At 36.1% G+C, this 13046-nt stretch overlaps 1 protein-coding gene across 2 annotated transcripts in view; it reads right to left on the bottom strand.

Annotated features, from left to right (window-relative positions):
- TECPR2 (tectonin beta-propeller repeat containing 2) overlaps window positions 1-13046 on the bottom strand; it is a 45493-nt gene that overhangs the window by 13086 nt on the left and 19361 nt on the right. Inside the window, exons 13-17 of one of the 2 annotated variants that reach the window (XM_010583966.1) lie at window positions 11953-12094; window positions 10380-10620; window positions 9488-9577; window positions 8421-8654; window positions 4765-4913 (exon numbers count right to left, since the gene is read on the bottom strand). In XM_010583966.1, the coding sequence (XP_010582268.1) occupies window positions 4765-4913; window positions 8421-8654; window positions 9488-9577; window positions 10380-10620; window positions 11953-12094 (856 nt within the window). The remainder of the gene's footprint in view (window positions 1-4764; window positions 4914-8420; window positions 8655-9487; window positions 9578-10379; window positions 10621-11952; window positions 12095-13046) is intronic. The other variant, XR_775416.1, reaches the window with a different exon arrangement.

The following is a 13046-nucleotide window of genomic DNA, read 5'->3' as shown; positions in this document are numbered from 1 at the left end:
TGCATGGGGTTGCTGTGACCCAAGTGCAGGAGAGTACTTTCAAAAGTAGCATGGATTGATTCTGAAGTGAAAGTTATGAAGCATTTTCAACAGAAAAATCTCTCTGCCTCCACATATCCAATCCTTGAAGATTATTTCAAACAAACCCTTCCTACATTTCAGCTTTGATTTTGGCACCTACCGAAAAAGATGTAATGGCAAAATCTGATCTTGAGGAGTGCTCACCACTTCCTTCTCTAAGTACCACTTAACACAAAACTAGCCTTAATAATAACAGAAACCTCACTGAAAAATGCAAAGGCAAGGCAGATGGCAGGGGAAGAAAGTCTCCAGATTTGCATTAAGTGTTCCGTACGGTAAGCAGAACTTTATTTAGAGAGAAAAAAGGAAACAAAGATCATGACAACCATTTCTAACAAGTCACCACTCACCCGTAAGGCACAGCCAACCTCCTTACACTGAATGTAAATTAAGAGAAAGGAAGGTATTGAAAAGAAATGAAATCTAGCATGTATTAATTTTGTAGAATTACAGAGAAATTTCCTAAATTTCAAATTATATTTTTAACTACCATTTGCTTTGTAGTTTTAATAATGTTTGAATGACGGTGAAAGTGTGAACAGCCTTAATATTTTTTGTGTGTGTGTGTGAGGAAAAAAAAACCTTATAGCTCCTCCTAGATCAGTAAGAACTTTGACTCTCTCCTCTTACCTATGATATCAAGCTTAAAATATAAAGAGACAATTACTAGGTTGTTTATGGGAAGAGCAGTAAATCAGAAGTTTCTCTAACTTGAAATGCACGCACTGCAAGAGATCATTTTATGCCCAACTAAGTTTAAGTTAAGCAGTACTCTTCTGCTGAGACCCTAGGAACTACAAAGGATCAACAAAAGCTTTATACCAGTAGCCAAATAGCAAACACCTCCTTAAATAAATCCCTTTTACTCCTCAGTTTGGTCAAGCTATAGGGATATTTAAATAAACCGCTCAATTTAATAAAATTGCTTATTCAATCCTATTCTCCATGAAATTTGGTTACAAAAGAGCAAAGAGTAACAATTAAGGAAACAGCAATTAATAAAATGTTTAATCTATTTTTAGAGTAAGACTGATTGTTTACAAGCAATAAATGATTGGTCACTCGTTACAAATACTTGTCCTGATCTTTGTTTCCCTTAATCATTTTAAAAAAAGTTCTGCTTATCTGATAGATCCCTTAATGTAAACCTAAGAAGGTGGTTCTTAAGGCCAGTTTTTACATTAAGTAGTACTTGTAGAAGTGAGCATTTCTCAAAATCAGATTGTGTCTCTGCATGTTTTTCAGAAGGTGCCAAAAATCAAAGTTGAAATGTTGGAAGAATTCTTTCCAAACAAGCATTCAACTTCTAGGGACATTTTAAAGCAATCTGATGATTTTTAACTTTTGATCAACTTCTACTCCATAATCACCCAAATCAGTCTTATTAATTATATTAATTTTATATTTGATTTTTAATTATTATTTCTTTAGGCCAGAAATCTGCAAAGCATTAAATCTTCATAAATACACATGCCCACACATGTAGAAACATACTCTATAGTATCTACATACATAATATTTATATTTCCTGTTCATTTTTTTGAATTAAATTTAACGTATATTGAGGCATGCTACAGCAGATAATAGTTTTATCCTGTATATTAACGGTAGAATGAAAAACATGTTCTACCTCCTGGACTAAAATAATTTCATGAAAGAATTTTGATCAGCTTTGTCAATGTCCTTAAAGCAGCTTCCAAAAAGCTGCTAACTACATAATTATTTTGACTTCTAAGACTGCAGAACAGAATGGATGAAGCATAGAAAACAACTACATATAAACTACTACTGCTCAAGATACTGTAACGATGTTACCAACTACTTCCGAAGTGTTGGATAAAATAAAGAAGAGGGAGGGCAGAGAACATAAAATGTTATTTTTCACCTCAATAGATACTGCAGTAGGGACTTACAAAGAGAAGAGTAACAAATAAGAATGGTTTTAGTCTAGATTAAAAAACAACCATACAGCATCACAGAGCAAAGACTGAACTTAAGTTATATTCACTGATTTTAGCATGAGTAAAATCTCATCAAAACTACTGTCTCTCTGAATAGTTTGTGAAGTTGTGCAAAGATGGATGCTGTGCAATTGCAGCACTCCTTTAATGAAAAGTGACACCATAAAAGCAGAGTCTGTAGCTGCTCACAAGCTGCTCATGAGTCATGAGATCTGGGATATGGCAAGTCATATTGGCTCTGACATTTACTAGGGAATGAAATATCCATAGTTGGTTTTAAATTACGTTATTTGAGAATGCTCCTGTACTTAAAGCAAGCAAAAGGCAATATTGATTTCCTTCTTCAAACAAAAAAAATGACTGAATCATTCACAAATACTTCTTACAATATTTCTGTTGTTCTGAAGATAATGTGATGCAGCATGAACTGCGTCAAAGTCAATTAAGGGACAGATAACAGTAAGGTGCTGCTAATAAGCAAATACTGTTCACTGAATAGTCCACTTTTCAGCCTTCGTCTGTTGCATTTGTTATCCAAACACTACGCTAGCATTTGGAAATAATTTTAAAGTTCACATCTTTTCTTATTTTGCATTAAGCCTTTGTAAAAGCATGAATGGTTGCTCATTCTGTACTTTAATGACTTGTTTTAACATGCTGGAATTGTCTCAAAACAAGCATGTAACCCACAAATTTTCACCTTCTCTGCAAGCAATGTCTGAATTTTTGCCCTTTCATATGACTCATTAAATTTGCAACGTCAGCTGTTGGCAAGATAACAGAAGAGAGAATGACACTGCTCTGGATATCAGAAGGTTATCATTTTGGAAGGCAACATCATCCAGCTTCCTCAATAAGCTAATAGGAAATAATTTGATTTTCAACCTTGTCTACTTAAAGACTTTCTACATAGGGAAGTCACTGCTAAATAATGAGACACGGCAAATTCCAATTTCTTGTAAACACCTTTGTATTTAGTAGTTTAATCTACTTCAGTGGAAGAGTAGAGACTGCACTTAGTACATACAAAATAGTATCAGTGTAGAGAAACAGCTTTTCGGGCTATTTTCCTGGATAGACAAATCTTTGGTAAAAAGATACTACACAAGTCTAATTCTCTGCCTCTTGGCAAACTCAGTTTAAGTGGAACACATCCTGGAATGTGTTTTTCCTCCATTTTAAGAATACTACTCTTGTGGAAGACATCATCACTGATATCCTCAGTCTCCTATTCCTGCTGCCCTGCCCTCTGTTAGCAGAAAAAAATTGTCTCTTATAGATTACATCAGAAAGACTCACTTCCAGCACACGAAGAATGAGTAGCACAACCTAGCCCTTGTTGCAAGTGATATTGGTACTTATTTATCAGTCTGTTCTGCTATTCTGCAAAATAAGGTGCCATTTCTCCAGGACTGACTGAGCACATTCCCAGTACAGAAGAATAAGCATAACCAGTGCTGTGCTAACTGATGGGATGCAAATCTGCAGTTTCATGTCCCTGTTTCCCTGCCCTTCTTTGCTGTTACACTGTGAGATTCACAAAAGGAGCTAATAATTGGCTGATGAAAGATAAGCAGAACTAAAAGTGAACAATGTAAAAAACAAATAAATTATGGCAACTCTACTGCCACAGATTTACTTCTATTTCTTAATATGTCCTTCCAAAAGTACCACACGTTTCCAAATCTTCAAGAGAAATTCTGTAACAGTATAAAATGTAAATCAAGTATGCAAACACATCCAGTGCCACTATGCTAGATCAGCAGCCAGTTCAAGTGATTTCATGCCAAGGAGCAAAGAATGAAATCAGTAGTCAGAGGTCAGCTCCATTACAGCAGTCCCAACCCATGACACAGAAATTATTCCCATTTTATAGCTTAACTTGCAAAGTATTAGAGCAGCAACAAAAGCAAGCACTGAGGTTTAAGGAGAGATTAAAAAAGAAACCAGACACTGGAGAAACATATTTTGTCCATTCTCTATATTCAGAAGAGATGCTCCCAGCGTACTTTAGGAGGCTTCTTTCAACTCTGATCCTCCCAGCTGGCAGGTATAAAGGATGTAAAATTTGCCCATATCAGGAATACAGAAGAAGAGCTGCAATTGTACTGCACACTTACTAACCACTGGATGATAAGCAAAGTCCCTAAATCCAGGCACAGCACCCTGGCAAGCATCCCAGGCTCACAAGGGTCGGGATAAAGGAAGAGGGAGGCAGGCACTTCAGTGCCATGGCACTTGAGCAGAGCCTTCCCACACCCTCTGCTTTGTGCTGTTTGCCAGTCCAGCTTCTTGGCTAACATGCAGCAAGTGTTCAGTGTACGGTTCAAGGCTGCATTCTACTATGTGCCCATAAAGTTGCTGTGTTACAAGAATAGTAAAGTTTCATTAAGGATAGAAAGGAAAAAAAAAATCTTCCACAAGTTATTTGTAACAGTTAGATGAATTTGGGATGACTTACAGTAATAAGGCAGCATATTCAGAGTACATTATACAGACTCTGGGGGGTTTTTTGTTGTTTTTTTGGCTGGTTTTTTTTTTTTTTTGAGGGGGTGGGGTGGGTGGGGACAGAAATCCTGTAGAAGTAAAGCATGTGGGACAAAGTTTTAAGCTACACATTTAAAATCTGGCTATATTGTTTTCCATGAGTGTTAAAATTACTCTTTTTCAAATGCATAGAGCTAAACCACTGGATTACAAAGAATTGTAATCAACATTTTACCTGTATAGGTGGCTCGATCATTATCCACGCAGGAAGCATCAAACTGGGGTTAAGAGGTTGAGTTCCTACACGGAAATAAATGCCACCACTGGTGTCACAGGCCCAAACATGCTGATTTCCACAGGTCAAGCTGATTAGCTTTACAGCACCTAATAACAAAGAGACTATTAGCAACCTGGCATTTTCCTGTCAAATTCAGCTAATAATGAGAACTCTTATTTAGACTTGATTATATTAAACTAGCTTTCAACACAGTCACATAAAAATGATTAAAAGTTAATACAACTTGTGAGAGAAAAAAAATAAATCACTGGATACAATGAATAAAATAACCAGTTAGTGTATGTGAGGTATTTCTCATTTAAATCTAAAAAGAAATGTTTTAGTCATAGAATACTGCAATTTCTAAAGCCCGCTAAAAATATGCTATTAAAATAACCGAATTCAAGCAGGGAAATATTCTGTGACAAATGTTATCAGTGCCTAGACAAACTTTCACATGACCTAATGTGAACTTTTCTCTGTAGCTGGCTGTGCTTGTAGGCTTTTAAAGGTGTTGATCTGCTAATACATTCAGCAAAGAACATTCCTAATGCTACCAGCACTTTAAAAATATGAGCATATGGATTATGCATTTCAGTGTTAACATACCAGTTTCACATCTGTAAATAAAGGAGCTGATTTTCAAACAGATTTATATTCAACAGTGTACATATTTATTACACCTATCTCAAAAGTGCAGCAGTATTTTAACCCTATGTAAGTCAGCACAATGAAAAAAAAGCCCCCAAATAAGTATGTTCTAGAATTTTGGGGTGGAGTAGTTTGGGTTTTTTTTTTTGCATACCCAATCACACCTATCAACCTTGCTATTAAAAGTTTGCAAAGATAGTAGAGAAGCATATCTGATATTTTAGACTAAAAAGCACTGCTAGTCAACTGTCAACTGAAACTCTTAACTTTCACATTCATTTTAAAATAGCCATGTGATGTAACACATGTAACATTTGATTTTTTTTTTTTCTCCCAGTGTTGGGACAACACAATGCTAAGTAATGGAAAACATGTTCTACTGAAAGAGGGACCCAATAAGTACAGATATACAACAGAAGGAATGCTCTGGTCAGACTCCAAACTAAAGACTCTAAAAATAGGCCTTGCTGGTTGGTTGAACATGCCAGTGCTTCTTGGGATATCCCATTCTTGGTAACAGTTCTCTCTTCAGTGATGTGAAATCTGGCAACGAATGCTTGTAAAGTGCATCAAATACAGCACTCCTCAAAGAGGAGGGGTGCAGTTTCATCCCACAGAGTGCAAGTTGAAAGAATTTATTTCTGCAGCAGGCAATATTCCCTGTCGTTAAGGCTTGCTGGAGGAAAGAACAGGGAACAGGACTACATAGCTTTATCTTTTAGTTATCTGTAATAGTAAAGAGATCTTCTCATTAACCAAAAACTATTTTAACTTTCTGAATCATGGGAATTCGAATTAATTCATCTCACCCCAAAATTTCCTTTAACCATACAGCTTCATATTAAAAACAAATGACAAAACTATACACAAAAACTTGCACTGCTTGGGATAAGAACATCTAGAATAACTTTCTTTTGCAGGCAGGGGCTTGACATTCAGCTACACAGTCAAAATCTTACTTAAAACCTCATTATTCCTTCTAACATAAAGTATGACTCGAAGTAATGGCTTTGTCACATCACATATCAGCTGCTGAAATGTTCTGATCCAAACAAGCATCAGAGCACTCAAACATGGAATCACGTATCACCTACTCGGCATAGCTGATATTACTTACGTCTACAGTACAATTTGATATTAAAAAAATGCAGCCCTTATGTTAATGTTTTGGGGTTTCTCCTTCCTCTCACTTACTGTTTTTATCTTAGGAGAAGGTCACGCTAACCGCATTCATCTACTGTTTAGAAGAAGTAGCATGATTCAGAGGCATTGTTTATTGTTGAAACCTAAAGGTCATTCTACTGTGTTTAGAAACCTTGATAGCAATAGTGGAACTCTAATCAAAATAATTTACTAGATACTACTCCCAGTACATAGTGTAAAGGTAAGAGGAAGATACTACCAACATACTATGAATATTTCAACATTAATGCTGGCAACCACATCACTTCCATACAGAATTCTGAACTGCATTTTACAGCTACTTGCTTCCTCGCCCTCCCCCTAATTACAGTCCTAATGTTTCAGAAGTAAACTTAAACATACACTTGAACAATAACAATAGTTCTCCAATTTCTTCAGCCTCATTATTGCAAATAAAGGCTTTTATATTATAACCATCGATATGCACTATCTTGTCAGCAGTGATCTGCCATATGCATTTAATTGAAGGAAAAATGTCTAAAACATTTTCACACTTAAATATTAACCCAGAGTGACAGGTAAAGTGGAGTGTTTGAAGTATTTCCTGACCCCAGATTTCCACGATACCACCACCATGTGCTGTGAAGCTAACAGGACAGCTGAATGTGAAGATCAAACTTCTGAGCTGCTGAAGTTCACAAGCCAGATATTACAGTCAGCTAGCACCAATTACACTGATTTCCTTTTTGAGTTCTTTGAGGTTTTCAGAAATAGCAAGAAGTTATTTATTATTTCAGTTATTATCTAAACTGCTGGAAAGCAATGGTATCATGAAAAAAATTTCAAACTATACTAAGCAACACAAGAAGGAGAGTGTGGACAAACGCATCAGTGAATGTAAAAGGCATCAAGCAGTGCTTAAACTATGGTACAATTAGTAATTTGGAACCAATTCATCAGGTCTGCAAAACCTGGTGTATAACTGGCAAACAAATCACTTTTGAAAGACACATTTTAAAAAGTTTCCCATGAAGTATTACAAATTGTACACGAGGCTTAAAGTCTGCCAGCTGTGTCTGCCTTTCAGCTGTGTCATGAACATTGCCACTAAAAATGGAAAAATTGCAAAACAGTTGAATTATTTTTTAAATGGTGCAAGAATGGTGCATACTCTCAGTTTCTTTTATCTTCACTTGTAACAGGGATGCAGGTTAGCATGAAGATAAGAACGTTCTAACAGTCAGACTACCAAAGGAATAAATCTAACTGGAATATTACTGATGAAGCTGACAAGTAGCCTGATTACCCCAGAGCCAAACTGGAAGGATATTTTAATGATCAAAATACGGTCAACAATCTTGGTCTTATGCCTAACCAAATGAAAAGAGTAGTTAACCAGCAGCACATTCTTAACATTATACTGAATCACGACATGGGTATAAACCCGAACATAAGAGTGTTACTAGCTGCATCACTCATGGAACATAATTTTTCCTTCACGGTATCCTAAAGAAGCTTTGATCACTCTGTTAAGAACGTGATTAACCACAAAATTCAGGGCTTTGTGTATGGAATAGATAAAGTACCTTGCAAACAGTAAACATGCTGTCTCCAGCAAAAGGCTAAATGAAACATTGTTTGAAAGCCATAGTTGTTCCTGATGTTTTACAGTCCTCTGCTGTGAGGCCCATTATCGTAGTACTATTTAATCCAGTAAATGTAATATTCTATATCAGTAAACCAAAAGATACTTCTAAAGGAGAATATTGACTGTCTGCTAAGAGAGTTAAGAGATAGTCTACTGAATAAAAACGTCATACCTAATTGAGAGAGATCCAGTTTTGTCCAATGCATCCCTGTTGGACAGCTGGATGAAAGTGTTCTGATAAATATCTGCCCAAGACTATCCAAACCCCAAATGGCGTCCTGGCAGGCAGAGTAGTGCACCATTTCAGTCTCCGGTGGCAACTGCACCGTAGAAGGACGAAACTGAGGATTCTGATCACTGACACAAAACAGATCCTTGTTGCTTTGGCACAGCCACAGAAAGCTTCCTATGGAAAGGACATTTCTGTTATTAAAATAATTCCTAACCACACCAAGAAAGCTTATACATCTACTTCCTCTGTAAAAATGATCCGTACATTTGAAGACAAAACTAGAGCTTCTGGGCTATGTTCATAGGCTAAGATTTTGAAGTACAAGTATGCATCCTAAGCCCTTATTTAGGCACCCAAATACTCCCTTTCTCAAATGAAGTAAGTAGTAAGTGATCTCATTTGAGGAAACTAAGAGAGAGAATACATACACAACAGTGCACTATCACTCCCCTTCATTCTTTTGCTCTTTATCCTTGGTAATTGCCTTTGAAAAACAGCATTTTTTTTCAGCTCTAAATCACACATTTTTGCCAATAAAGCCAGTGTACTTAGATAACGCAATTGCTAACTATTTTAACTAGCAGTCGAATTTTCTAGCATGGTCACACTTTTACAATAAAATGTGCAATTTTGCTGCAATAACTGCACTGACAGAAATATTGGGTTAGTATGAGCATTCCAGCAAAGCATGCTCCAAGATTCCATAGCACAAATTCCGGCAATTCATGTTACTGTTACAATGGAAGTTACTGCTCCTAAAGGACTACCCGTTTCTCTCTTGGATGCCGCTCCACACCAAAGGTGGCAGAGGGGATGATATGCTTTTTTTTACCTCTGTAGTTTTACAAACATATTTCCACCTTACTTCAAATATTTTAGATCCCTGCACACAGAAGAAAAAAGGCACCCAAAATATGAAGTAATTCAAGGTGTTTAATTACTTACATCATCAATTCCACTCTATTTAAAAATCAAATATTATATGACTGCACTGTTGATTCACTAACCTTCTTTAGATGAAGCTGTGGAAGCCAACACAAAAATCCATTTTGTGGCAGAAGCAGTACCACGAGGCACAATATTATTCCAGTAAGTGCCTAGAAAGAAAGAACAGAGTGGTATTAGTATGAAACTTAAATGGTAACATTTTAAATAATAACAAATTTTAATAGAAAATTAAAAGAAATTCTATTGCAATCATAGACCATCTAGACAAGATTTTCTACATACATCTTTCAAGAAACTATTGGGGGAGGTGGGGGGGAGAAAACCTCCTCCTGACACATATGTATACATACACGCACACACACACACAGAAAAAAATGGGAATGCAGAAAAGGAGGATAAGGGAGAAGATTAATAGTTTTCAACAGGAGACCAATTTGGCAATGAGGTTAAACAGACAATGTTCTAGGTCTATTCTTAGTGTTCACCTGATTAAAAAAATGTACTAAATCAAAATTCTATTTTAAGAAATATAGCCAGAAAGATAAATAAAGCAATTCCTCTATTATCACTGTAAAACCTTAACATTACTGTTTTGCATAGTCACACCAATCACAAACCATAGTCCATTGTGCTAGATATTAACAGGTACAATAGCTTGAGATTGCCTTCTCACCCCAAAGAAGAGACAAGTGCAGGTACTATAAGGAGTAACTTGTGCACAGTTCACTTGTGGACAATGAATTTTCCATGAAAAATATTTCCCTTTAAATGGGAAAGTATTTAAGACCAAATGATAAGGAATAATTTCATTTAATTTTTAAACATGGAATTGTTTGTTAAAGTTGCCCTGACTCACCATGGATAATTTTTGTGGTGACAGAACAGTAGTTAGTTACTTTCTCCTATTTATTTTTCTTAACTTAGAAATATTAGACATAAAAGCACACCAACCTATTAAGTTTCCCTTTGCCACATGGAATTCATTTTTGCCTGAAGAGATCCAGACTCCGCTGCTGTTAACTCCAAGGAGGCTGGGTTGACACTGAAGCTGCTGTGACCAAAATGCCATTCGAAGTTTATCGGCCACCTTCTCCACAGGTGCCTGAGCTGCTGTTGCCACTGTATGAGTTGCCTGGATTATCGTCTGGAACAGGCTGCACTGGTCAAACACTACATAATCAGTGATGCTTACCTGGAAAAAAATAAAAGTGTTCTTGATAATTAATTAAGCTTTTGGGTGAACTGCAGAACCTTTCATCAGAAGCTTTTCTTTTTTTGTGCGTGCTTTATGTACAGGAAATCTACCAAGAGTTAAGAAACCTTCTAAGTATAGGAAGGGAAAAATAGAAATGGTACATTTTGAATGAGTCTTGATAATAAAAAAGAACCAATATTAAACATCAGCTTACAGCTCCCTCCTACCCAACAATCCAATTTGAATTCTGCATTTTAAGAAAGCCCTTTGTTTTGGGATGACCTCTCTCCTCTCTCCCTAAAAACATGTTGAACTCCACAAACTAAGAGGTGAATTTTCAATTTCCCAAAGGAAGAAAGAAACTTGCATAGCGTAGCAATTTAAACCACATTGCAAAAACTTGTATATAATACTCCTTGACAACCACCTCATGGGCATTTTAATTCATAAGGCAGGAGGAGGTTTAAATAAGCAATTACCCAAGTTATGTCATGGACAATCAGGATGGCAACAATCTGGGATACTCCTAGAAAGCAAGGAAATGCTTAAGAGCACAAAAAGAAGAGCAGTTTGCCAATAACCTCAAAGCCAAGCTATTCATGATGCCCACATGCAAAAAGAGATTACATATGTCCATAAAATGAAATTCTTTTAACTTAGGTAGACATGTAGACAAACAAATTTTCTCTGTAACTGTTTTTGTACCCCCTTCTCCCCCACCCCTACCTCTGGGGAAAGCAAGAAAAGCTGGGGAAAACAAAGAGTTGGGAATTCTAAATCAATACCAGGGAGTACTTGCAGTAACCAAGTTGGTTTTACCCACATGATCTGTGACTGAAGCAAGCAGCCCCACATGGTTCGAAGAAACCTCAACTGAATGGAAAAATGCATAATAAATTTTTGCAATGTTACTTATTATTTATTTCATCTAGCTAAGGAAAATGATGGGTACTGGAAAACAAGAGAAGAGACTGTATTCAGCAGCCAGACTTGAATGCTTTGCCTAAACAGCATGTCCTATTGCCACTGTTAAGATATGAAGCTACATGCACCATTGATATGACCTGGTAGAGCATTTCTTGTGTTCCTGAAAACTGTTGTGATGCTGCTCTGGATGACCAAGGGATGGTTTTTTTCCCCTTTTTTATAGCAGACATGAAAAGGGATTTCAGCCATAGCCACACTGTGGTTTTAATATATTGAATAAAGAGTGCTATAATGTATCAAACAATTCATTGAATTTTATCTTAGAATCTCATGGGAAAACAATACAAATAATAAACCCAAGGTAAAAGACCAAACTGAAAGCAAAATAAAAAAAATGCCTACTTGCCACCAATGGTTATCATCTCCTTGTGGTTTCTTTGAAACTATACCAGTTCTGAACCACAGATTTCCATGGATATCCAAAGCCCATAATGTCTGCTGATCTCCAAGGGTTATGCACACTGGTTCCAAAGCTTGCATTTCACTGGAAATGCAAACAAGTAAAAAAATTAAAAACCTTACTTCAAATTTATGCTTACGGTATTTTAAGGAAGCTGTTATAATGCTAACAGCAGGTCAAAATGATCAAACTCAGTGTGGCCAAGCTCAAAAATACATTTGATTTCAAATTTTCAGTTATTCAGTAATTCAAATTTTATTAGTTTGCATAAGTAAAAACCATTCAACAACAAAAAACTGAGTCCTTCAAAGATCACTTGAGATTTGAAACTTGGATACATGACAATGAAACTAAACAAAAACTATTTTGTTCAGTAAATAAGAAATAAAGAGCTGTATTCTTTAAGTTTTTGATAAAGCAGCTTCATAACTATCTCCTCCAACTTCCTTGACCTATTCTGAGAACAATACTAGCAGTTCAGGATCCATAAATAGAAAACTCAACCTAACTATATGGCAAAGATAAATGTTGGATTTAGGACTATAAGTTTCCTGTATAAGTAAACAATTTTCAAGCTCAGAAAATCAACAGGATCAGGTGATCACATCAGACATTTAAAAGGTAGCCAACAATACTATTTCTTTCAGAGAACATTTCTCAACAATTTAAGAATAAATAGGGATTGCTTTCTGCAATTTTAATACAAAGCCCAAGAACATTAACTGTACCTAAGGTGTAGATCAAACAGATATTTTCATTAAATAAACTAATTAAAGTACATGCAAATTTCAGATTTGAACAAGACACTGAATATTTCCTTAGACTTTTCAAGAGCCAAATACCAGGCTGGGAGGTAACACAAGTTAAAGCTTCATAATAGGGTATTCAGTAGAAGATAAAATCATATGACAACAAGAACTGGAATTTCTTCCTACACCCGCTTCAGGCTGATGTCACAAGAGAGTATATTCTAGAGTTTCAAAGCCAGCAGTAAAGACTCACTGCTTTTAACTTTATCACAAACTACCTCGAGCAC

The sequence above is a fragment of the Haliaeetus leucocephalus genome, unplaced genomic scaffold, assembly GCF_000737465.1.
Source record: "Haliaeetus leucocephalus isolate CR32 unplaced genomic scaffold, Haliaeetus_leucocephalus-4.0 Scaffold932, whole genome shotgun sequence".
NCBI lineage: Eukaryota > Metazoa > Chordata > Aves > Accipitriformes > Accipitridae > Haliaeetus > Haliaeetus leucocephalus.
The sequence above is the reverse complement of the archived record's forward strand: the minus strand, read 5'-3'. Positions and strand labels throughout refer to the sequence as shown.